This window comes from Bos indicus, chromosome 2, assembly GCF_029378745.1.
Source record: "Bos indicus isolate NIAB-ARS_2022 breed Sahiwal x Tharparkar chromosome 2, NIAB-ARS_B.indTharparkar_mat_pri_1.0, whole genome shotgun sequence".
NCBI classification, from domain to species: Eukaryota; Metazoa; Chordata; class Mammalia; order Artiodactyla; family Bovidae; genus Bos; species Bos indicus.
Genome location: NC_091761.1, coordinates 30,897,580 through 30,924,380, shown reverse-complemented (window position 1 = coordinate 30,924,380; position 26,801 = coordinate 30,897,580). Strand labels below are relative to the sequence as shown.

General features: G+C 36.6%; 1 protein-coding gene across 3 annotated transcripts in view; it reads left to right on the top strand.

The window, feature by feature from the left end:
* SCN2A (sodium voltage-gated channel alpha subunit 2) overlaps positions 1–26,801 on the top strand; it is a 144,286-nt gene that overhangs the window by 68,137 nt on the left and 49,348 nt on the right. For 2 of the 3 annotated variants that reach the window (XM_070803948.1, XM_019971714.2), the window contains exons 8-15: positions 4,590–4,653; positions 6,175–6,316; positions 6,457–6,663; positions 8,759–9,046; positions 14,392–14,739; positions 18,562–18,694; positions 22,917–23,155; positions 25,808–25,981. In XM_070803948.1, coding sequence (XP_070660049.1) covers positions 4,590–4,653; positions 6,175–6,316; positions 6,457–6,663; positions 8,759–9,046; positions 14,392–14,739; positions 18,562–18,694; positions 22,917–23,155; positions 25,808–25,981 — 1,595 coding nt within the window. Of the gene's footprint in view, positions 1–4,589; positions 4,654–6,174; positions 6,317–6,456; positions 6,664–8,758; positions 9,047–14,391; positions 14,740–18,561; positions 18,695–20,129; positions 20,226–22,916; positions 23,156–25,807; positions 25,982–26,801 lie in introns of those variants that run through there. The other variant, XM_070803960.1, reaches the window with a different exon arrangement.

The following is a 26,801-nucleotide window of genomic DNA, read 5'->3' as shown; positions in this document are numbered from 1 at the left end:
TTTTCCTTATCTTTTGATCAACATGATAAAAGTTACCATTTGAAGACATATTCTTTCCCCCAATGAGTCTTGAAAGCAATACAATATAATCTGTATAAACAAAAATATTTATTTGAAAGACATTGATCAAGAGTTCTCAGTCATCTTAATAAATAAATCAGTAATTTTAAGTATTCAGCGTATGTTACTGAAATGGATCGCTAAGAAGACTGAGGAATTTAACTCAATGTATGTACTGAGCACTTATGATATATCCGGGAGTATAAAAATCAAGATGAAATCTGAATTTGTGTATTCATCAGAAAGTTAAGTTAAGCAGCCTTAGTCCAGCATCACTTATTAATGAGAAAGTATAAACTCAAAACCTACCTTTATAATATTTTCATTCCAGCTTATCTCTTTGGTATCAATCACTGTATTAGAATTGTTTGATTTTATTTTAAACATGGACTTAAAAACATAGTAATGATATACTTCAGTATAGGGCTTCCCTGGTAGTTTAGCAATAAAGAATCTACCTTCCAATGAAGGAGATGTGGGTTTGATCCCTGGGTTGGGAAGATCCCCTGGAGAATAAAATGGCAACCCACTCCAGTATTCTTGCCTGGGAAATCCCATGGACAGAGTAGCCTGGCAGGCTACAGTCCATGGAGTCTAGAGTCAGACATGACTTAGCAACTAAACACACACACGTACTTCCGTATAATTTCTTATTGAAGGCAGCCCCTCTGTCATTGGAATGTCCAACTTCCTCATTCTTGGTATACAATTAACTAGCCAACTTCCACCGGTCTCTTGATTATCAGTATTCCACAGGGATGCTTAGTCTGAGGTATCTTTCCTGACTTTTAGAACTATATGAAAATTTATCATTTCCCACATTATATTAATGTTTTAAGAGTTAGTATTGGTATGAAGATTTATACTGGAGAGATTAAGGTTCACTGGCTAAGTGAATAAATAAAACAAATAATTTAATTGTTTATGGGCTTTCCTATTTATTAATATTATAATAGCAGCATAGTGACAATCTTTGCACATAAATTTTCATGTACTTCTGATTGTTTCTTTCAGATAGATTTATACCAATAGAATTTTGGAATGTTAAAGAGTTTGACCATATTAAGGCTTAGTTCAGTTCAGTCCAGTCACTCAGTGGGGGTCCGACGCATTGCGACCACATGGACTGCAGCATGCCAGGCTTCCCTGTCCATCACCAGCTCCTGCAGCTTGCTCAAACTCATGTCCATCGAGTAGGTGATGCCATCCAACCATCTCATCCTCTGTCGTCCCCTTCTCCTCATGCCTTCAATCTTTCCCAGCATCAGGATCTTTTCCAATGAGTCAGTTCTTCTCATCAGGTGGCCAAAGTATTGGAGTTTCAGCTTCAGCATCAGTCCTTCCAATGAATATTCAGGACTGATTTTCTTTAGGATGGGCTCATTGGATCTCCTTGCTGTCCAAGGGACTCTCAAGAGTCTTCTTCAACACCACAGTTCAAAAGCATCAATTCTTTGGTGCTCAGCTTTCTTTATAGTACGACTCTCACATCCATAAATGACTACTGGAAAAGCCATAGGTTTGACTAGATGGACCTTTGCTGGCAAAGTAATGTCTCTGCTTTGTAATATGCTATCTAGTTTGGTCATAACTTTTCTTCCAAGGAGCAAGGGTCTTTTAATTTCATGGCTGCAGTCACCATCTACAGTGATTCTGGAACCCCCCAAAATAAAGTCTGCCACTGTTTCCATTATTTCCCCATCTATTGCCATGAAGTGATGGGACCAGATGCCATGATCTTCATTTTCTGAATGTTGAATTTTAAAGCCAACTTTTTCACCCTCCTCTTTCCCTTTCATCAAGAAGATCTTTAGTTCTCTTTCTGCCAGTGGTGTCATCTGCATATCTGAGGTTACTGATATTTCTCCTGGCAGTCTTAATTCCAGGTTGTGCTTCATCCAGCCTGGCATTTTGCATGATGTACTCTGCATTAAGTTAAATAAGCAGGGTGACAATATGCAGTGTTGACATACTCCTTTCCCAGCAACAACCAGTCTGTAGATCCATGTTCAGTTCTAACTCTTGCTTCCTGACCTGCATACAGATTTCTCAGGAAGCAGGTCAGGTGGTCTGGTATTCCCATCTCTTTAAAAATTTTCCAGTTTGCTGTGATCCACACAGTCAAAGGCTTTGGCATAGTCAATAAAGCAGAGGTAAATGTTTTTCCTGTATTTTCTTGATTTTTCAGTGATCCAACGGATGTTGGCAATTTGATCTCTGGTTCCTCTGCCTTTTCTAAAACCAGCTTGAAAATCTGGAAGTTCACGATTCACATACTGTTGAAGCCTGCCTTGGAGAATATTGAGCACTACATTGTTAGCGTGTATGATTGTGCAGTAGTTTGAAAAATCTTTGGCATTGCCTTTCTTTGGGATTGAAATGAAAACTGACCACTTCCAGTCCTGTGGCCACTGCTGAGTTTTCCAAATTTGCTGGCATGTTGAGTGCAGCACTTTAATAGCATCATCTTTTAGGATTTGAAATAGTTCACCACTAGCTTTGTTTGTAGTGATGCTTCCTAAGGTCCACTTGACTTCACATTCCAGGATGTCTGGCTCTAGATGACTGATCACACCATCATGCTTATCTGGTCATGAAGATCTTTTTTTTTTGTATAGTTCTTCTGTGTGTTGCTGCCACCTCTTCCTAATATCTTCTGCTTCTGTTAGGTCCATACCATTCCTGTCTTTTATGTGCCCATCTTTGCATGAAAGATGGCTAGAGAGGCATAGTCTCAAAATTCTGCTCTAGAGAGATCAAACTATATAACTCCTTTAGCAGTCAATCTTACTGAATTCCCATTAATATTAACTGTTACTGTATGGTAAAGAGAAAAGTATATTCTCTTTTTAATTATTAATGTGATAGAATTTATAATATGTTTATCAGCATTAGCAATTAATATATTTTATATAATATGAATTATCTGTTGGTATTTTTACTCATTATTCTATGAAATGATAGTATATTTTGGGAAATTCGTAAGAATTCTATAATTTATCAAGTATATTAACCTTTTGTCTTTTTTTTTGCAAATGTATTCTCTAGCTTGTTTTTCTTCTCATTGTTTTTGATGCCTAACCTGACTTTGATTTTTAGGCAATCAAGTCATCAAATTTGTGGGGTTTTTTTCCCCATATTTAAGTTTATAAATGCCTCTGGATTCAGAGAATACAAATTTTCACCTAGATATTCTACATATAAAACAGCCTCATATATTCTACATTATAGAAAGTCTTCATATTTTTATATTAATGGACTTGTTTCTAAATCTTTAGAATTATTTTTTGATATATGTTATGAGGTAATGATCTATTTTTTTTCATAAAACTATGACTCAGATTGACCTACGTAATAAATTAAGATATTCTTTGAATATAGACTCTAAGTATTTCTGAAAACTAAAAAAAAGAATTTGTGAGGGATATGTGTGTGTGTTTAAATGTGTTTATGTCTGTGTGTTTTTGTATGTGAATATGTAAATATGTATGTTTATGCATTTGTCTGTTTCCTGAAATATTCTTTGCAACTTATTAGCATCATGTATAAGGTATTCCTTAAGAATAAAAACTAGGTATACTTAGAAAATCTTTATCTCCAAAGGGACAAGTTTATCTTGAAAGACAATAATCAAGCCAAAACTCAAAACAAAACACTTGTTTATAGCATCATGGAAAGGGCAAACAACTAAGCCCGCTTTTCACAAGAACCTAAGTTAAAAGTGGCGGGAAAAACATGTCTGAATCCATTTTGACAAAATGTATTTGTAGAGTAAAATGTTATTTCATGGCAGCATTTAGAAGCAACAAGGCTTTTCTTTCTCTCACTTTCTGTGCCAAGTAAAAAATATCAGTTTGACAACTATTTTTTAATTATCTCACCTGGGTTCGATCACTGGGTTAGAAAGATCCTCTGGAGAAAGGAATAGCACTCTAGTATTCTTGCCTGGAAAATTCCATGGACAGAGGAACCTGGCGGGCCACAGTCCATGGGGTCGCAAAGAGCTGGACATGACTAAGAGACTAACACTTACTTAAGTGATTTGAGTTTATATTTGCAATAAAACTGATAAGGAATGCTATAATAGTTACATCTTACAAAAATTTATTTTTAAACAGATTTTCTAAACATTTGTTTAATCAAAAATGTTTGTGATATTTGTATAGTATCAGTTATTATTTTCATTTAGCTATATACATATTTGGGCTTCCCTGGTGGCTCAGCTGGTAAAGAATCCACCTGCAATGCAGGAGACCTGGGTTAGATCTCTGGGTTGGGAAGATCCCCTGGAGAAGAGAAAGGCTACCCACTCCAGTATTCTGACCTGGAGGATTCCATAGACTGTATAGTCCATGGGGTCTCAGAGTCAGACACGAGTGACTTTCACTTCACTTCATATACATATTTATTATTTTATCAATTTTATTATGCTTTTAAAAAAATGTAAGCTTTATTACCCAGACACAGTGGCTGAAGTGTTTTGAAGGTTCTTCAAAATGATTCTTTCTATTCTTTGCTCTTTTAAATAGGTCACTTTTATTTTTTGGAAGGGCAAAATGATGCTCTGCTTTGTGGCAACAGCTCTGATGCAGGGTAAGTGCTGTTTTGTGTCGAGCCTCAGTCTACACTGCTCCATAGGCCTTAACCTGCCACTTCCCGCCCACCCTGCCCCCACCTGCTCCTCATTCAAAGCCCTCCATAAATTCCACTTCACGCTGACTCAAAATAGCTGGGATAAGTGTGGATTCTCACCTCCTTCACACACTCAGGCAGCAATTATTTCTCCATACTAGGTCACAGCTAATCTTCCAAATTAGTTCAATGGAAAATAGAAAGAAAAACAATACATATACATAAAAAGCTCAAATTAATAGAATTCATAACCATGTTCTTTTGTAAGTGTGATATTCTATATATACTAATGTGGTCTCCATGGCATAAAATATATCTGAAGATAATGTCAGTATCTGATCTGTGGTGAGTACGCGTTTAGCATATTTTAGCAAAATGGTTAAGAGCATAGACCGGAGAGTTTACACAAATTCAAACCCGAACTTCACCATATAATGTCACCTTTCCTTGCCCTGATTTCCCCATGGGATAAGTGGGAATAAATTATAAGGTGGCTGTGAGAATTAAATGGATTAATGAATGTATAGCTATTACAGCATTCTCTAAGTACTTTTAATTATCATAACTCGCATTATGTGAATGCTTGTTTTTAAGAAGCATTTTCCCTGGAGCTAAAGCTAGGAGGAAAATTCAGAGAAATAGTTCTTTTTGTATTTACAAGATTTTAGAATCATAAATGGAAGGCTGATGTTCTTTCTGAGGAAGGTGCTATTGTGGACATTAGTAACTAGTACCTGTAGCAGAATCCCCAACTGTAACAAGCTTTGCATTTGGCTCATATGATGTTGTGCTGCGTTTATCTCCAGATCTTAATGATAAGTAACACAGACTGATTTTAACTCTTCTCTGTACTGTACTGAGTGTTTTACATACGATGCCTTATTCAGTGATTGTAAGTTTGGAGGCAGGTTGTGTTATTAGCCTTTTCTTACATACAAGGTGTCCCAAACCAGCAACTTGCCCAAGATCACACAGCCCAGAGTGTCAAGCACAATGTTGAGTCCAGGTCAGCTCAATCATTAAGGTCATGCTGTGAGATGTTCACTCTGCAGACTCATTCACTCTTCTTGGTATGTACCCCCCCGATCTTTTTCTTACCCCGCTTTCCTACCTCCACACTCAACACACTTCTGCCTTTAGGTATCTTCAGTGAAAATCAAATTTTTCCCTGCAGACTTATTTTTCTGTTCATCTTCACAAATATCAGAAGATAGTAATCATAATATGATTGCTCTTATAGGGAGACATGATAAATATAATAATGGCAATCATAAATCACAGAGAAATCCACAAATAGACTTAGCAGATCCTGTTGTTATGTAAATCAGTCCCCTTAGTCCTGGACTCAGCACTGAGTAAAGTGAGAACACTCTGCTTTTTCTTGTGTTGCATAAAATAGACATCAGGGTCTATAAAAACAGGAAAGCCAGCCATCCAACTTTCAGTGACTGATGTCCCCTCTTTCTTTTCACCTAATCACAGCCAGTGTCCAGAAGGATACATCTGTGTGAAGGCTGGTCGAAACCCCAACTATGGCTACACAAGCTTTGACACCTTTAGCTGGGCTTTCCTGTCCTTATTTCGTCTCATGACTCAAGACTTCTGGGAAAACCTTTATCAGCTGGTGAGAACAGATAAAATGATTCTTCTGGGAAGCATGAACTCCTGAGATAAGAGAACTGCTACAAAATACTTTATTACTGAGAGTACATGCTTGTAACATTCTGTGTAAAATTTGATAAAATATCTCTTCCATTTTTACAGACACTACGTGCTGCTGGGAAAACATACATGATATTTTTTGTGCTGGTCATTTTCTTGGGCTCCTTCTATCTAATAAATTTGATCCTGGCTGTGGTGGCCATGGCCTATGAAGAACAGAATCAGGCAACGCTGGAAGAGGCTGAACAGAAAGAAGCTGAATTTCAGCAGATGCTTGAACAGCTTAAAAAGCAACAAGAAGAAGCTCAGGTATGGTAGCAAGCATCGAGCCCTTTTGTGTTTATCTCCATCCTCTGACCATACTGTCAAGATCAGAGACATTTAAACACACAAAATCAGCAGTGATAACTGACATTAGAAACATGCCATATGTGTTTAATACGTGTTAGTTAGGAGCCTATTTGGAGAAGGCAATGGCACCCCACTCCAGTACTTTTGCCTAGAAAATCCCATGGACGGAAGAGCCTGGTGGGCTGCAGTCCATGGGGTCGCTAAGAGTCGGACACGACTGATCGACTTCACTTTCACTTTTCATTTTCATGCATTGGAGAAGGAAATGGCAACCCACTCCAGTGTTCTTGCCTGGAGAATCCCAGGGACGGGGAAGCCTGGTAGGCTACCATCTATGGGGTCGCACAGAGTCGGATACGACTGATGCGACTTAGCAGCAGCAGCAGCAGGAGCCTATTTGGTAATTAGAGACTTATTCTTTTATTTTGATGATTACTTGGGCTTCCCTGGTGGTTCAGACTGTAAAGAATCCACCTGCAATGCCATAGACATGGATTTGATCCCTGGGTTGGGAAGATAATGCTGAAGAAGGGAATGGCTATCCACTCCTGTCTTCTTGCCTGGAGAATCCCACGGAGAGAGGAGCCTGGCAACCTACAATGCATGGAGTTGCAAAGAGTCAGACATGACTGAGCCACTAACATGATCACTTAACTATAGTAATGGCATACAAACGTGGCAAATTATAATGAGTTCATTGGCATTTTTTTCTCTCTTGTAACCCTTCATTCACTCAAGCTCACAAAGTAGTTATACCTACATGCCTTCAACTGAACTATTTTCTTAATCTTCTGGGGAAGCAGAATTCAGTTCTGGTTGCTTCTTCGTTAGTGTCACTAGAGGTGGGAAAGGTCAGAAAACCTGGGTCAAACTGAGAAGATTATTTTATAGAGTCTGGAAAAAAAGACAAAGACCTATTTATTTTCTATTTGAAGAATTCAAATGCAAGTTTGTGGATTGCGTAAAGAAAACACTGGTCCATAAACATGCTAAATCATTACATTCTGTGCCCACTACCCTGTAAATTGTATAATTTGGACTTGATGAAGTTTCAAAATAATTTCTCTAGTTATATGTGCTTGCCTTAATGTTGTTAATCCAATCGCCTATGTTCATTTTTATTGAATGTAGAGTACAGCTCCCTTTTAACACTGAGCATCCTAATATGTAATAATGATCAGATAAATAAAATTATACTGGAATAGCAGCAACAATATTGAGCACTTTATCTTTCTAATAATTTGTACTGTTGTAATTTATAAATTCACTCAGATGCCATGATCGGGGGTTTTCTTATATACAGTCTCTAATTTGTTTTCATTGTGCATTTCTTAGTGAAATAATCATTTTAAGTCAAAGAGAATAAAAGGTTTATTAAAACAAAATACTTGACTGAATTAAATTTAAATATTTATACTGGCACTAAAAGTCATTGTCAAGTGGGAGTGTGCTAGGTCAGGTTAAAACAGGAAACATTTAGTTCTTAAATTATTTGCTTCTTATGACAGTATTTAAATCATAGAAAAAATCTTTATGATATTTGAGTGTCTTATGCATTTTATTAGATAATTAGAATGTGTAGTGTGAAGCCACGGCTTGAAGATCTCCCTTGAAGTCACATGTGTCATCTTTCACTTTTCTCTTAATTTTAATTCTTTAATTGGTTTAATGATCATGTGTGTGTGTGCTAAGTCGCTTCAGTCATGTCTGTCTCTTTGCGACTCGATGGACTGTAGCCTGCCGGGCTCCTCTGTCCATAGGATTCTCCAGGCAAGAATGCTGAAGGGGGTTGCCATGCCCTCCTCCAGGGGATCTTCCCACCCCAGGAACTGAACCTGTGTGTCTTTTACACTGGTAGGTGGGAATTTTACCGCTAGGACTATCTGGGAAGCCCGACAGTGACAATACATGAGCTGTTTCCAAAATACATACTAGAACGGAGAATCGTTTTTTAAAATCACACATTCATGATACCAAAGATAAGTGAAGCAGTAACATGGACAGAGTTTTTCAAAGTTCATATGCAACTGCCATTTCCTTTGGACCCTTCTAGGCAGCAGCTGCAGCAGCTTCGGCTGAATCAAGAGAGTTCAGCGGTGCTGGTGGGATCGGGGTTTTCTCAGAGAGTTCTTCAGTAGCATCAAAATTGAGCTCCAAGAGTGAAAAAGAGCTGAAAAACAGAAGGAAGAAGAAGAAACAGAAAGAACAGTCTGGAGAAGAAGAAAAGGAAGATGGGGTCCGCAAATCTGAATCTGAAGACAGCATAAGAAGAAAAGGTTTCCGGTTTTCTTTGGAAGGAAGCAGGCTGACATATGAAAAGAGGTTTTCCTCTCCACATCAGGTAAACATATTATATTATATAAATTGCATTTGTTATAGCAAACACATGTATTTAAAATATGCCAGAATTTGGTTAGAGATAAAACTGCCTTCCTCCTTGATGACATGATACTTTCAGAATGGTAATGATTGATGAATAAGTTTTGGTTATCACCTCAAGGAATTTGTGAGTTTTACAACTTTTTGGAATTCTAGGAAAGCATTTTTAGAGCATAGATCCCACTGCACTGGGGAAGGCTTGTGATTTTGAGATTTCCCTAAAGACTGGTAAGCATCTCAGGGCAATTTTCCACCTGAGGAATAATCAGCAGATGGCTCTCATCCCTTCTTAGCTGTGGTGCCAGGACCCAGTGAACTGCCAGTTTTCTGAGTGGCAGCTTCCTAGAACTGAAGAGTGGATTCTCTCAGACCATCTGTGCAGTTGTTCCCATCCACCTGCCAACTTCATATGAGGAATGTATTCTTTGTGTTCTTGTTTCAGGGGAAACTGGAGCGTCATTTTTCTAAAAGCATCATCAAAAATTTTAGGTAGATGCAGACTGAGGAAGATCTAGGATACTAAATAAACAGTTGTGTTTAATTGCACTTGATTGCCTGTGTCTCATGTTTAAGGAGACTTGAGTGAAAATAATACGTTGACTTATATAGTGCAGAAAATGTTATCTAGATGCTTCTGGCTTATCTACCAGCACCAGCTGCTGCAACTTTGAACTTTAGGATCATTAATTGTTTTTAAAATTATCAAAAGAATTACAGGTTTTTGGTACTGAAAAACTTCACGTCCATGCAATTAACAGTAACAATTTGAACACCGACAGCAATGATAATGGCTAACACGTACATGGTGCGTTGCTTCTTACAGTATAAACTTACTGAGGCCGCTCACTGCAGCCCTAGGGGGTACTGACATCCTCATCCCCAACCTGCAAATGTGAAGACAAGGGGAGGGGTGGTATTCTTTGTTGAGTGCCTGTTTTGTGTTTAGCATTCTTCTTCTTCTACCGGAATTAATGTTAACAACCCTGAATATGACTGTTTTCACTACTTTTTAGGCTAGTCAAGTTAAATAATTGCCCAATGTCATATAATTATTAAACTATATGCCATATAGTTATTAAAGATTGAAGTGGCATTCACAGTTGGCCTGACATTGAAACCCTTGAACTTTCTGCTGTATTAAGCTGACTAGAAAGAATATTTTTAAAAAATTCTTAAGAAACTGATGAGAAAATTTACAATTTGATTTCTTTTAAAAGATATGTATATTTATTTTTTTTTAATTTTATTTTATTTTTAAACTTACATAATTGTATTAGTTTTGCCAAATATTAAAATGAATCCGAGGATATGTTCTTTGTATCCACAGTCTCTCATAACCTTGTGTTTAATATGTATATGATTTTTATAGGTCAGCCTAGTTCACTCTAAGTCTAGGTAACATTATGAGATATGCTACATGAAAGGATTAGTGCAGCTGAATTCAAATTTGAAGTAGAATCTGTTTTAAAATAAGTACCGGCATTTACTCACCCTTGTTCATGTTGTCGTCATAATCACTGATTCCACTAGGAGAGACATGAATCTCAATAAATGTGAATGTAAAGAAAATCAAATCTCCCTTTGAGTATTGCTTGTTTTGAAGGAAGGGAAGAGGGAAAGGAGAGAAGGAAAAAATAAGGGAAATAAGTTAGCTGGGGAAAAACTACCAAAATTTGAAACTGCAAACCAGATACCAGATACCACAGAGAGTCACCCCAGTATGCTTTATTTTGACTCCAATAGAACTAATTCTAGGCAGAATAGTAAAGTCTGAAGATGTTAGGTTCTAGCCCACTTTTTTCTGTACATGTTGTCCAAAGACGTAACATTTTCCCTATACCATCTTCTTAAAGTATTGTTTTATAGGGATATGATAGGCAATTGTATTGGTAACCATTGATATTTTCATATTGAAAAAAATATATACTTTTACCACTGGATTATAATTTCCTCAGAGCAGGTGGATTGTATGAAATACTTTTTAGACTTCTTAAGACTTCTTATTGAGGATAGGGGAAAGAAGGAAGTCAAGAGTGCAGTTTCTAACCACGGCTCAAGACAATCTGGATATTTTATTTTTAAAGCTTTTATAAGATACTGTAGGCCTTCTAAAGTTATTATTTCCCTCTGTATTTATGATAAACCAAAGACCACTTATTATGGCAGATTGTTTTCTTACTGTCCATCCATCCTCTATTTCTAACAGGACATTTGATTGCTATCAGTTCAGTTCAGTTCAGTTCAGTCGCTCAGTCGTGTCCGACTCTTTGCGACCCCATGAATCGCAGCACGCCAGGCCTCCCTGTCCATCACCAACTCCCTGAGTTCACTCAGACTCACGTCCATCGAGTCGGTGATGTCATCCAGCCATCTCATCCTCTGTCGTCCCCTTCTCCTCCTGCCCCCAATCCCTCCCAGCATCAGGGTAATTTCCAGTGAGTCAACTCTTCACATGAGGTGGCCAAAGTACTGGAGTTTCAGCTTCAGCGTCAGTCCTTCCAGTGAACACCCAGGACTGATCCTCTTTAGGATGGACTGGTTGGATCTCCTTGCAGTCCAAGGGACTCTCAAGAATCTTCTCCAACACCACAGTTAAAAAGCATCAATTCTTCAGTGCTCAGCTTTCTTCACAGTCCAACTCTCACATCCAGACATGACCACTGGAAAAACCATAGCCTTGACTAGACAGACCTCTGTTGGCAAAGTAACGTCTCTGCTTTTGAATATGCTATCTAGGTTGGTCATAACTGTCCTTCCAAGGAGTAAGTGTCTTTTAATTTCATGGCTGCAGTCACCATCTGCAGTGATTTTGGAGCCCCCAAAAATAAAGTCTGACACTGTTTCCACTGTTTCCGCATCTATTTCCCATGTAGTGATGGGACCAGATGCCATGATTGTAGTTTTCTGAATGTTTTCTGAATGAGCTTTAAGCCAACTTTTTCACTCTCCTCTTTCACTTTCATCAAGAGGCTTTTTAGTTCCTCTTCACTTTCTGCTATTAGGGTGGTATCATCTGCATATCTGAGGTTATTGATATTTCTCCCGGCCATCTTGATTCCAGCTTGTGCTTCTTCCAGCCCAGCATTTCTCATGATGTACTCTGCATAGAAGTTAAATAAGCAGGGTGACAATATACAGCCTTGACGTACTCCTTTTCCTATTGGGAACCAGTCTGTTGTTCCATGTCCAGTTCTAACTGTTGCTTCCTGACCTGCATATTTATTGCTATAGATTTATGTAATTAATATAAGCAGTGGAAGTTGAGGCTAACACATGGAGAACAATAATTTTTCATATAGTTGCCACATACACCTTTGAACTTTGAGAAACATCGTGTCTAATTTTATAACTTATTTCTCTCCAAACCATCTACTGGGACTAATTGAGGGCAGTTCTTGTACTATAAAAATATAAACTGTTACTAAGAGTGGTACATATACGTAATTTCTACTTTATTTCCTATTGTCAAGCATTTATTGTCTGGCTTTCTTTCTGAGGAAATGACAACCAGTAGGTCACAAATTCTGTAGATATTATATCCTTATATCTAATTCAAAGTCCCTTGTGAATAGAGAAAGGAGACATGAAAGAAACTGTATAGTGTAGGAGAGGTTTTAAAAATGTTCATATGGAAATAATAAAGGAAATGAATTATCTTACTAATGAAGTTGATAATAGGATGAAAAAGCATGAGTATAAGAAAAGAAGAAATAAGTTCTTCTGGGAGAGTAGATCAGTATTCTTAGATGTGTTTCTTTCTGTAAATAATGACTAAGATCATATAAGATAATATTTAAAGATTACAGACATTTTATAGATGTTCATAGCGTCACTGAGAAAATCATTCTTTAGCTAAAAATAAAATTAAATGAATACTTATTAGTCAGGTAATGTAAAATATATATAGGTGCGAAATGATAATTTTAGTTAGCTTTAAATCCTTTGGTGATAAAAAGATGAAACTAGTAATGTTTAAATGATGAGTTGGTATTCTATTCATAATCATAGGAATCCAACTTAAGCCAGCTTAAGCAAAAAAGAGAATTAGATCATGAAAATAATATCAATGAGTAGCTTTAGGCACATTGGACTCAAGGGCTCAAAACATGTTACTAAGGCAAAGTATCTCTCCACATCTACAGATTCCTCCAATATGGTGATAAGATGCCCGCCATGGCTCCAAACTTATAGTCAGTGGTTTTTAGCAACCTCAATAAAAAATGCACCCCTTTCAGTTGCAAAAGAAATTGGTGACTGTCAGTGGACCATTCAGAGTCCCCTACCTACTTTTAAACCAGTCTCCCTGGCCAGAGGCATGAAATACACTCATTGGCTAGACCTGGATCATGGTCTTTCCAGAAAGCATTTCTTGAAGATAATCAGGGTACTGTCAACAGACAAAGGACAAATGGATGTTGGAGAAGCAGAAACAAGTGCTCCCTAGAGTGAAGTTGCAGCAGCAGCAGCAATAGTAAACAGCATATGATTCACTGTGCTCAATGCTACTGTGCTTGAGAATCAAAGTAAAATGAATGACGCCAGTGACATTGTAGCCATCTAGAAAATTGTCAAATGATTGTGACCAGACACTTAGTGAAAACCAGGTTTTTGTAAATATGGTGCCCTTCAGATTTCTTGAGACAGACAAAAGAGTGAAAATCAGGGAATGAATCATACAGTCTTTCAGTTTGGTCTTTCAGTTTGATTTGTTTAAATTATTTATGAGGACTGTTATAAAATATGCAGGGGGAAGGGGAGAAATTGCTCCTTGTTACTATAATTAAACAGACCTACTAGCAAGATTGATTCCATTTTTCTCTGTGGTGAGATCTGCATTGGGGTGTGGTCCTGTGGTCACTAGTGCACTCTTAACTGGTGGAGTTTTGCCTTCAAAGGAACTAAATGTAGTTGTGTACTTGATTGTTCTCCATTGGATTGTTAAATAAGAATAGTTTCTAGAGAAGAGTTTAGTAAAGATTTCAGTTCTGAGTGCCAGAAATGAAACTAAACAGTCTTCAGGGATATTTCTGACTCTCTGAAGTCATGGGTAAAGTAGAAGAAAATGACAGAAAATCAGATCTCAGAAGATGTAAATGAAGGAAGAAACAGGAAAAGCAAAAGAAAAGAGCTGAACCCAGGACAAAGTTCCAGAATGCCACCAGCAGTTACCATACAAGCCCTTGATCACACCCATCCAATGCCTTATCTTAGGTAAGTCAGCACTATGAAATGATGAGTCCTGGCTCATATTTTCCAGAACACTTAATGCTGTTCATCTGTTTTTGTATCCTTCCTTGTTGTTGATAGTCTTTACTGAGCATCCGTGGCTCCCTGTTCTCTCCAAGACGCAACAGTAGGGCGAGCCTTTTCAGCTTCAGAGGCCGAGCCAAGGATATTGGCTCTGAGAATGATTTTGCGGATGATGAGCACAGCACCTTTGAGGACAATGACAGCAGAAGAGACTCTCTGTTTGTGCCGCACAGACATGGGGAGCGGCGCCACAGCAACGTCAGCCAGGCCAGCCGTGCCTCCAGGGTGCTCCCCATTCTGCCCATGAACGGGAAGATGCACAGCGCTGTGGACTGCAATGGAGTGGTCTCCCTGGTTGGGGGCCCTTCTGCCCTCACATCTCCTGCTGGGCAGCTCCTACCAGAGGTGAGACCAGTGAAACCTGCAGCTGTTGGGAAGGGAGGTGTGGCTGGCGCAGGCAGGAATGGTTTTCTATTTCCACCTTTATGAATTTTAGTGAGTCTACTCTTCAAAGGCCAAGGGTCAGTTCAGTCAAATTATGAACTTACTTTGTCAAATTGTTCCTTTCAGACTTTTCTACAAATGAATTAAAAAATAGGTTGAATCTCATCGACTATAATGAGAAGTCCTCCATCATTATTATCACAGTATCAAACTTGCCAAAAATATAGCAACAATTTATCATGCATTATTTGTAATTAATATAAGCAAAATAAATGCAAGAAATGATATAAATACCCATCTTAAGCATCTTGTTATTTCTAATCCTTTAAAAGAAGAACTTGATACTTACACTTGAAGTAGATAGTATTACTAAATGTATCTAAATTCTGCAATGCAACGTTCTTCCTCTTGGCAGGTCAAGGTGCTATAACATTTTAGCACCCAATCAAATGACCATCGTACATTTATATGGTAAAGGAGCCACTCGAAGTGCCTGGTAAAGTCATGTGTTATAACTGTTAGAGCAGATTTCAATTTTTATATTACTGTCCTGAGTTTTTTAATAAACATAATGGCCAGAAATCATGCATACGGAACTTAGTGGAATTTAGTTTCATTAAATACAAGACACTGGGATATATTATTGACATTTCCTTTGTAAAACATAAGTGCTTTTTAACTTTGGTATTAAATAAGATTTAAGATTTCATTTGCCAGTATAAAAAATTCTAGCAATTTGGTTGTACTTTATAGTTTACCAAATCATATTAAGTCTTCTTTGTATGATTTTTTTTTTTTTTTTTTGCAAAATTTTACTCATTATAGGTGGATAAGCTCTGTCAGTCACATTAAAATCATATGGAGTCAGCTTTCAGTCACCTAATAGAAGAACTTCTTACCTTGGATTATAGAAACAGCCATTGATCATCTTTACTTTTTTTGCCTGGCCTCTCCCCACCACTTCTCCCAGAGAAATATTCAAGTATCCTAGAATCAGATCAAATCATGAATAAAAATAGAACTTTATTGTGAAAAAATCTGGAAAAATGCAAAAGGAATATCAACTTCTCTTAAAAAATAATCATGCCTAACTATGTACCAGACAGTGTCCAGAACACTTTACTTGTATTAATTCATTTAGTCCTCGCAATAATGCTTTATCATAGTTATTAATATTACCTCCATTTTACAGAGAGGAAACTGAAGCCTGTGCATGATGGAGCTAGGATTTGACCCTATATATGCTGGCTACTGAACCTACATTCTATCCATATTGCATTACCTCCCATTAATTTTCTTTAAATTTTCTTAAATGGAAAAGAAGAGATGATTAAGGAAACAAACATTTTCATTTTTACCCAGTGTTTCTCAAAATATATTTCGTCATTAGACTACTTGCCTCAGAATTCCCTGGGATACTTCTTAAAATGGAGATTCTTCATTTCCCCCTCCCTCCACCCCTGGCAGCCACCATTCTCCTCTGCTTCTCTGAGTTTGATAACCAAAGGGTCCAGCGTTTCAGTTATGCAAGATAAATAAGTTCTGGAGATCTACTGTATGGCATAGTGCCTAGAGCTACGAATACTGAATTGTAAACTTAAAATTTGCTAAGAAGATAGATCTTATGTTGTCTTCTCAACCCAAATAGCAACAGCAACAATGATAAAGCAGTGAAAGGAAACTGGAAGGTGATGGAAATGTTTATGAACTGATAATGGTGATGGTTCACAGGTATATACTTATCCTTAAACTCATCAAGTTGTGAGCGTGAAGTATACATAGCTTTTTACATGTTGATAATACTTCACAAAAGTGGTTTAAAGAAAGAAATGAAGACTTTTGGGCCCACTCAGATTTACTCAGACCCAGACCAAAAGAAGAAATCAGTGATTTCTTCTTTCTTGACAAGCATCCCACATGGCTCTTATACATAATGAAGTATGAGTATTTCTGATCTTGATAAATGCTAATTGGGAGCACAAAAATAAATCTACAACTTCTTTACATAAATGCAAGAGAATTTCAGTCCATCAGAAAATATTTAGTGTTTATCAGTAATTATCACTCCTGTCCTATCACAGAGGGTGGAATAAATCTGTGAAGGTAAATTCAGGCAGTTTAAACAAAGCCTAGTTTAGTATCTGTTTCCTGCTGCCTGGTGTCCATCATTCAATGTTGCAATCAAGTGCTGTGAGGCAGGGCACCGCAGCATGGTATAGCAGGAGCTGCAGAGGCAGACCAAAGCTGTGGCTTTGCAAGACTGCAGAGAGAAACAACAGAAAATAAACAGCTGTGGGCAAATGCTACCTTCCAGAGCACACAATATCCTGCATTTTCACATTAATTCAATTGAAGCAATTTAATTTAAGAAATAATTTCCTTGGTAATATCATTACAGAGTTTGAAATCTAGCACTAAAAATTAGACAAATATCGGATAACATACATGATTTTGTATAGAGCAGAAGGGACCAGATGGCCTTTAAGTGACCCCATTTTTTTCCTCCAAACTTTGAATTTCTCTGATGAGGCAAAATATTTTCAGTTCTGATGCAACATTAATAGGATGTTGCATTCTTAATAATTAACTAAATAATAATTAAACTAAATTTTATAACTTTATCTTACACTTAAAAGAGAACCCATCCTTGGCATTGAAACTCTAATTTAAGGCAAGACATAATAATGGGGGATCTTTGATTTTTAGCAATGATATAATGACTTGATTCTTTTCTATTCCAAAAAAAAACTCACCAGAATTTCAATATGGGCAGAAATTTATTCCTACTTCAAGAGTTCAAACAATGAAGTTAGTGATCACAGGAGAAAAACGGGGCAAGACTCAAGCATTTCTAATGCAAGTCTGAGTGCTAATAATAAAGAAGTCACTTTTATTCCTCTGAGGATTTTCCTTATTTATATAGCAATATGAGTACTGCTCACCTACTTTATTGTGCTATCAGTAATTAACATTATTTTATTAACCTTGTTACCTCTAATACATACATAGTCAAAAGCAGAATTTCCACTCCATTAATAGGACTCTCATTAATGAGGATGAACATTCATTTAGGTCACCCTAAAATTAATTTTACCATGAAAGAAAAGTAAAATTCATGAGAAAAAAGTAACTCCTCTCTGAAAAAAAGCTTTTTAAATAAAAAAAGTTGTCTCTTAGAATTGAAAATATTTAGCCTCATCAGGGAAAGGCAAAGTGTGAAGGTAAAAAAGTGGGGGTGCTTAAAGGTCATCTCGTCCCATCTGCTCTATACAAAATCATATGTGCAGCCCTGTATCTGTACCTGTCCATAATGAACAGAAGCATTTTAACATGGAATTCACACTTTCGGAGAGCTACTACTGATGCATATTAGGGAAACCTGTAAAGTTCTTTTCGTTCATTAAACCACATGAATATATATAAGGATCTAATAACATGTGAGTAAATCAAGGAGTAATATGTTTCAGTTTGAAGCTCTAGATAGGATTGACTAAAATGCTAAAATGTTCTATCCTGAAGCAGGATCCCTCCAGCCCAAAGCCCCAAGATGGAGGAATTAGAAAAGTCCATCTTGATCACAAACCCAGGCATCCCTGAATTCTGAGAATATGATGGGCTTTCAAACCCTTCCCAAGAACAATGATTCTAGCAATGCCTTAGTGAGCTGTTTACATCTGACAAAGCACAGTGAATATTTAGCTAAATAACACCTATTGTGGGAACACTTTGGGTTTTGCTGCCCTTTAAAAATAATAGTTATTTCATATGAAATTTTTTTTTTAGGGCACAACTACTGAAACAGAAATAAGAAAGAGACGGTCCAGTTCTTATCATGTTTCCATGGATCTTCTGGAAGATCCTACAGCAAGGCAAAGAGCAATGAGTATGGCTAGTATTTTGACCAACACCATGGAAGGTATGTCAGAAGTCTTACAGCACAGTTACTTGGTGGTGCTTTGGTAATGGTGATAAAAACTTTCATAAATTCTAAGAGTTAAATTCTTCCTGAATTGATGCCACAATATTATTATTCCTTTTACTAAATAAAAGTAAAATCTACATGCAATACATGGATTCTGTTGTCTCATATAGATTTTTACATTTAGCCTCCAGGAAGCTACTGCAAACTCAAGGTATACCTGGAATATAACCTTGGTAGATTAAGTTCCTAAACTGTTGATGTTTGTCATGTGCATGACATTAAAAGGAATGTAATGATAAATGTTTATTTTTATAGTGATGCTAACACAGTTGAATTGTATTAACTGCTTGAGACTCTAGCTATAAGCTCATTTGATTTAACCAGAAGTATAAATGAAAAAAAAATGGAAATTAGGGTTTAATATTAACTACTTTGAAGCCAAGTTTTCAAAATTTTGTAAAACTACTTTTGCCTCTCTCTCTGATCAGAGTTTAATAATATCTCAGCTTTCTATTTAGTTCCAGATTATATATGAGTAATTAATATATTGTTAAGAGGTCTGGATGTTATAATTCCAAAATAAAGAATTTGGGGACAGCTTGATTTGTGATCGGTTATTGGCTCTGTGTCTATATGTGGCTCTGTAGTTCATCAGTAAAGTATTGATAATGATGTTTAGAATAACACTGTTGTAAAGACTAAATAAGACCTCATCCATAAAACACCTATGTTCCTGGCATGTAGAAGGCAGTCAATAACTAGTATTATTGATTGCTTTATCATTGTTTTGTTAATGCACATGTTTATGCCTTTCTGTGCTGTTAATGAATTCAAACATCAGCTATCAATTTCACCTTGGAAAATACTTTCATATAAAATGTATTCTATCATCCTCCCTGCTCTCCTTTGCCCTTCTCTCCCTTTCACTTTATAACCCTCCCTTTCCTTCCCCTCCCAAGTGTGTGTGTGTGTGTGTGTGTGTGTGTGTAGATGTGTGGAAGGAAAAAGAAAGATGGAGAATGAGAAAGAGAGAACACAAGCATGTGCGCGTGTTTCTCTATTAGTTCCAGTTTCTCTTAATACTGTATAGATTATTGGAATAATTATTTTCCAGTCTGAATGCAAAGATCCCATGATATTTAATATCAGTACCCAAAACCTGAGAGTCATAGCCAGGAAAATCTCACAATGTAGATGGCCATATATATCACAGCCATGTCAGTTACTACAGTCCCAACATTCGTAATGTCCTAATGCAGTATCAGAAATCTTTTCACTGATTCCTATGGGATATTAAACTCAGTACGTTCTTCCCCAACCTCGCCTGCGTTAGCTTGCACTCCCTCTTCCCCCCCAGCTGCCAGTAGCTTGCTCCTCCCTGTCCCTCCAGGTAAATCTTTTGAAGATTCTCTGGTCTTCTGCTCCTTGCCATAGCAAAACCACTGAGAGGAAGCTGCCAGTGGTTCTGCTACCGATGTCAGCAGCATGTCTGCTCCCTAAAGCAAGAAGTAGAGAAGGAGACAGGGTAAGTCTTAATTAACACTAATTTGCACTACTGATGGCATTAAGTTTGAATTAACCTAAGAAGTTACTTAAAAACATCAAGCCACCACCACAAAATTGAACTTATCCACTAAGATACAGAGTTAAAAATGAACGCACACATTCCCATATCGCCCTCCATGAATATGTGTCTCATGGAATTGCTTAGAGTGAAATGATGTCCTAGAGATAAGAGTAACTTAGGAAGCAGGAGACTGAGTGTTTGGCTTTAATATCTGCAGAGCTTTTAGCTTGATCTTTTTGCGAGGAACATGGCTGAGTTTTCATTCTATTTTTCATTGGTTGTGTAGAATGCAAAGCATACTTTTCTTTATTCAGTTATATCTAACCACTTTGAATCTGGCATTAATCAAGGCTGGTTGTTAGCTACATAGTGCACACAGGCAACTAGAACTGTCTTTAATATAGTCCTTTTTGGTTCCTGACAATGGTGAAAAAGTGTCTTAGGTTGACATAATCTGTTTATTTGGGGATCCTTTCTTCTAAGTCTAATCGTGTTTTAGTTCACCTTTGCTTTTTTCCACCAGGCTTGTTGACCCATGCTGACAGCTTTTGTTTTCCTTCTTTTGAACTACAGCTCAATTTCCATTGTCCAGGGTAATGAATAGGCTCCTACTTAATGACACTGTAGGAGACACACAGAAATGAATTGTTTCCTTTTCAGGTTTTTAAAATGCAAAAACCACATGGAAATATTTCCTGGGCACATCTTTGGGAGGACTGGTGGGAGGTGAGGAGGAAGCACTGGGGAATTGAGGGAAGCCAGAAAGACATAAACTGAGCTGTAAATGCATCTCAGTGTGGATAACCCACCTAGGATGATGGAGACGTGGCTGTAGTTCTCTCCTGAGTGCTTTGTTTTGTTTCAAAGTGTAATAATTCTTTTTTCTTTTTGGCATGAATAATTGAATGATTTTATTTTAGAACTTAACAACTCGGCTCCACCTCTTCCTGGTGTCAAGATGAGCAGCACTGGCTGTGTTTTCCCTTTTGACCTTTTCTCTTATTTTTTTCCGTTTGCTTCTCTTTATCTACTAAACTGCAAGTAGCATTTTAAAAAAAAACTTATGCTGACTGTACATAAGGAAAGAGATTTTTTTCAGTTCTCTTTAGTTATTTACTGTAAATGATATTGTCCTTTTATCTTCAGTATAAATATGAGTTTATTTGGGAGTCTTAAAAGCATCTATAAAACAACACATAAAAACTATACGTTTTCTTCTGATTTACAACTTAACTATTCTTTATTGTTTAGAAAATTACATATTAAGAGAAATGGAAATAAATTGGGTACCTAAAGTATTTCAGTATCTAAGGACACAATTGAAGAATCTGCTTCTAATGAAATTCTGTGAAGAATAATCAGGAAATTAATTTACTTTAGTGAAGTAACAAACTTTATAAAATTAGTAGTAAATGTTTATCAGCAAAGCAAAAACCACTACCTATGGTAGTGTTTGTCCATTGTATGAATTCCTTAAAAAGTTTAATTCCTAGTAAACTGTCCCAGATTTGGAGAGATATTACAGTTGCCACAGTAAGAATACTAAATTGACCAATCAGAGTCAGTTATGCTATTGATGAACAAAGAATTTTTTCCTCAATTATAGTGCTAATCAGGTCTCACATTTGGCTGAGCAAGTGATAGAGTGTAATATTGGCAGAAAACAACAACTGCATCCTTTTCTCACTCAATAACTGATTGAGATAAATATACCAAAGAAAAATAGTAGATAATTTCCCACTTTCTAGTTCTCCCAAATTCTTTGCAAATATTTACTTTTTATGTATTTTGAGCATCACCTTAAAGATCTGTGCATTTCTGTCTTTTCTCTATTATTTAGTTGAAATTCTTTTTTGAAATCATTATACTATTTTCTTAAGTAAATGTGTTTTTATATGAAATCTTTTATCATAGGTTTGGTGTGATTGTTATTTTAACACATTAAAATAAATGCATTTCATGAAAATTTATTGATTATACATATGTTCCATCTAAGATCCTCTTGCATTTTACCAGTAGTGCATCAGTCACATTTTGTGAAACAGCGAGGATCTCACTTTCTTAGGGTGGATATTTCCTCTTCTTTTGTGTCATCCCGTTAAATCAAGAAATGTGGAGGAAAAAAGAGTCTTGCTAAGTTTAATATATAATACTATATCAAATTAGGTTTAACCAGAAACTTTTAAGATCGGTGATACTGACAAAACTCTTTCATTAAAATACCGCAAAAAACACATCTAATCCAGGAAACTGAAATTCATCATGACTAATAAAGGTTTTAAAGACTTCTCCTGAGAGACAGTCTTTCATAATATAAGTGCTCTATCTGGAACATAGATGACGTTTAAGTATACTCGACACAAGTCCTACCCATTAATTTATGATAGCCTTGAAGATAATTATGAGATAGTTTAATGTTATAGATAGAATCTTGGAAACCATTTTTAACTAAGATACATTTGTAAAGTTTACTAGCCCTTCCACATTTTTTATGACAGCTAGTCTATCACTGCTTTCCTGCTCAACCATCAAATTAACCTATAATGCCTTTTAACAACTTCAGAATTTTTTAAGAGTCACTTTCAATTTAAACCAAAGGCTTCTTGAAAGGGAGGAAGCAGTTTTCATAAGTATTCTGTTTTCTTCCAGAACTTGAAGAATCCAGACAGAAATGCCCACCGTGCTGGTATAAATTTGCTAACATGTGTTTGATTTGGGACTGCTGTAAGCCATGGTTAAAGGTGAAACATGTTGTCAACCTGGTTGTGATGGATCCTTTTGTTGACCTGGCCATCACCATCTGCATTGTCTTAAACACCCTCTTCATGGCCATGGAGCACTATCCCATGACGGAGCAGTTTAGCAGTGTGCTGTCAGTTGGGAACCTGGTAAGGCTCACTGAGGATTACTCTGCTCATTGAAAGAGTTTATGGTTACTTTAATGAATTTCACATATCACTCTCAAATTAAATATGAATTAACTGGCCATATTTACTTGGGCAACAAAAGTTCAGCATTACTTTTTTATAACAAATTATATTGCTTCATTTAAGCAGTAGAAAAGAGTCAAAGATTTTATTTATAGTTTGACTTAGAATTAAATATAAATTGCCCATTCATTAAAAAGATCATTATGAATTACAGGGGACATAGATCTATGGTAAAATGCTGATGTGTTCCTCAGGTATTTAGAATAGACTCTTTCAGACATGTTTACATTTGTCAAACATATTAAGTCAGATAATTTTGAAATATCTGTTCATACCTAAAAATGGATTTTTAAAGGAAGAAACATCATATAGAGGTTATTATTTCTGTTTGAATTTGTCCTATACATTTTAGGAATTTATAAATGATTCAGTTCAGTTCAGTTCAGTTCAGTCGCTCAGTTGTGTCCAACTCTTTGTGACCCCATGAATCGCAGCACGCCAGGCCTCCCTGGTCCATCACCATCTCCCAGAGTTCACTCAAACTCACGTCCATCAAGTCGGGGATGCCATCCAGCCATCTCATCCTCTGTCATCCCTTTCTCCTCCTGCCCCCAATCCCTCCCAGCATCAGAGTCTTTTCCAATGAGTCAACTCTTCGCATGAGGTGGCCAAAAGTACTGGAGTTTCAGCTTTAGCATCATTCCTTCCAAAGAAATCCCAGGGCTGATCTCCTTCAGAATGGACTGGTTGGATCTCCTTGCAGTCCAAGGGACTCTCAAGGGTCTTCTCCAACACCACAGTTCAAAAGCATCAATTCTTCAGCGCTCAGCTTTCTTCACAGTCCAACTCTCACATCCATACATGACCACTGGAAAAACCATAGCCTTGACTAGACGGACCTTTGTTAGCAAAGTAATGCCTCTGCTTTTGAATATGCTATCTAGGTTGGTCATAACTTTCCTTCCAAGGAGTAAGAATCTTTTAATTTCATGGCTGCAGTCACCATCTCTAGTGATTTTGGAGCCCCAAAAAAATAAAGTCTGATACTGTTTTCCCATCTATTTCCCATGAAGTGATGGGACCGGATGCCATGATCTTCGTTTTCTGAATGTTGAGCTTTAAGCCAACTTTTTAACTCTCCTCTTTCACTTTCATCAAGAAGCTCTTTAGTGCCTCTTTACTTTTTGCCATAAGGGTGGTGTCATCTGCATATCTGAGGTTATTAAGTTTTGCATATTTTTTAATCTAAAATTCTATACTAACATTCATGGCTACATGGTAGAGTGATAGAAATGAAAGTCAAAATGAATAAATTCAGGTAACAAAAATATATTGATATCAATGTAAGAGGTTTATTAAGTTCTCATGAACCTCCCACCTTGATAAATGAATATATAGACAGGTTCTTTATAGATAGTAAATGATATATTCTGAAGGATGATACACAATATTTTTAGACTCTGAAGTAACCATTATTGTTCTGTTATAACCAGATAGGTCTTAACCGATAAAGTTACAATATATATGCTGACCTCTTGTTTTGTACCAGGCATTGTGCTAAATGGTTTACATAAAATCCCTCTTTCTAGGTACCCACAAAGTCAGTCCTCAGGTAGATACTATGAATGTCTGCATTTTACAGTGAGGGGATCTATACCCATGAGAAATTGACAGAGCAATGAAAGCTCTAAATACTGTAACAGAGACTCTAAAAGATATTTCAGAGACTGTTTTAGGCTGTGCCCCAAAATCACAGAACTTTAGGAAAGGACAATAATGGTACCTAGTCCAAATTTTTTCACATATGTAGGAATCACCTCAACATTATCTATAAAAAAGTGAGCAAGGGATAAAATAAGCTTTATGGAGATGAGTATTAGGAAACAGCTCAAATGAGCTTAAGCAAAAATAAGCAAAATAAATTTAAAAAAATAATTCATTACTTCAAGTAACTAAAGTCCATTTGGGCATAGCTCCAAGTTTTAATCTGTCTAGATTCAAATTCCCAATCAATGTCATTGGGAGTTAGCTTCTTGCCAGCCTTTTCCCAGTATGTTTCTTTCATCTCTGGCTGGATATTCTTTTGAGGGTAGTGTTCTACCAACTTCTATCCTACTGACACCGCTCATTAAGCAGAAGGAGTATGCCTCTTAACCAGTATTTCTAACACAAGCCCAAGTATTGAATACCATCAGCCTGGTTGGAGTTACAGAACCATTTCTAAGCCAGTCAATCTGGTTCTAGGGTTAGAATGCCCTAATAGGTAATCATTTGGTGAGTTTTTGGAAAGCTAGGGAGATCAGAGGAAAAGTCAGGGTGTTGACTGCAATGAGTAACCTGAACCTTTCACTTAAGAATATAAAAGTGAGAATATTAGTTTTACTGTCTGTCTTAATTCTTATATTCTTCATCACTTGATAAACCTTGACTATAGTAAAAAATTAAATATCAACTTGAATACAAACCATTTGAGGATACTAATTTCCTGGGTCTAAATCAATTTTTAAAACTCAAAACTAAATTGTGATTTGTTGGGATTAAATTAAATTGCTTAATAGTTATTTATGCTTTCAAGAGTCATCACTCATGTAATAAACATTTCTCACTTAGGTCTTCACTGGGATCTTCACAGCAGAAATGTTTCTCAAGATAATTGCCATGGATCCATATTATTACTTTCAAGAAGGCTGGAATATTTTTGATGGTTTAATTGTGAGCCTTAGTTTAATGGAACTTGGTTTGGCAAATGTGGAAGGACTGTCAGTTCTCCGATCATTTCGACTGGTAAATTAACTGAGAGTAACCACAATATTTTTATAAATAATTTAATTAGTAGTCACTCTTTTCTTGTAAAAATTGAAAGATTTCCCATAGCTTTAATTTTGTTTGAATATATTTCTAACAAAGCAGATGGTAGTTTCTTCTTCATTACAGTTTTAATGCACAGATTAAGTTTAATTCAAATGAACAGCCAATAATTCTCTCCTTAGTAATTGAATGTCAAGGCTAATGGGAAGAGAGAAAATGGAGGTCATACATAATCCTAAATCAAATTAAACAACACAATACATACCTCTCAGGTATATGGGGTTTGCTTAAACATAATAAGGGGCTTGACTGGGGCTTTGGATGGGCTCCAGTTTCTACCAGAGGCTAAGAGATTATGGAGTTGCCCACTTTGCCCCCATACAAGACTCGGGACTGGGTAGAGTGCACAGAGAAGACGACAGAGCTTCTATTCATCTGTGCCTTTAGCCAGGCAGGAAGTCACCAAATCCACTCTCTAAGAAAAGTTGCCTGTATGATATTTTAATTTTAAGGAAAGGCTTTTTCATTTGTTCTTTATATTTAATAAGTTTAGGCCTCTTTTTAAATTAAAAGACAAAATATCACTTGACCCATTTCCATTTAAAATTTGATATGTTTTATTGTGCTGTATATTTGAGTTGGCTCCAACATTTTGTGATTTATTTTCAAACAACAGACATTGTATTTGGTGGTAAAGATAGATTCCTATAGGCAACCTACCTAAATGGTGATTAGTTTCAAGAATTTGTGATCAAGTCTGTTTAGAAATTTCCTTATTATTTTCATTTTTTTTTCA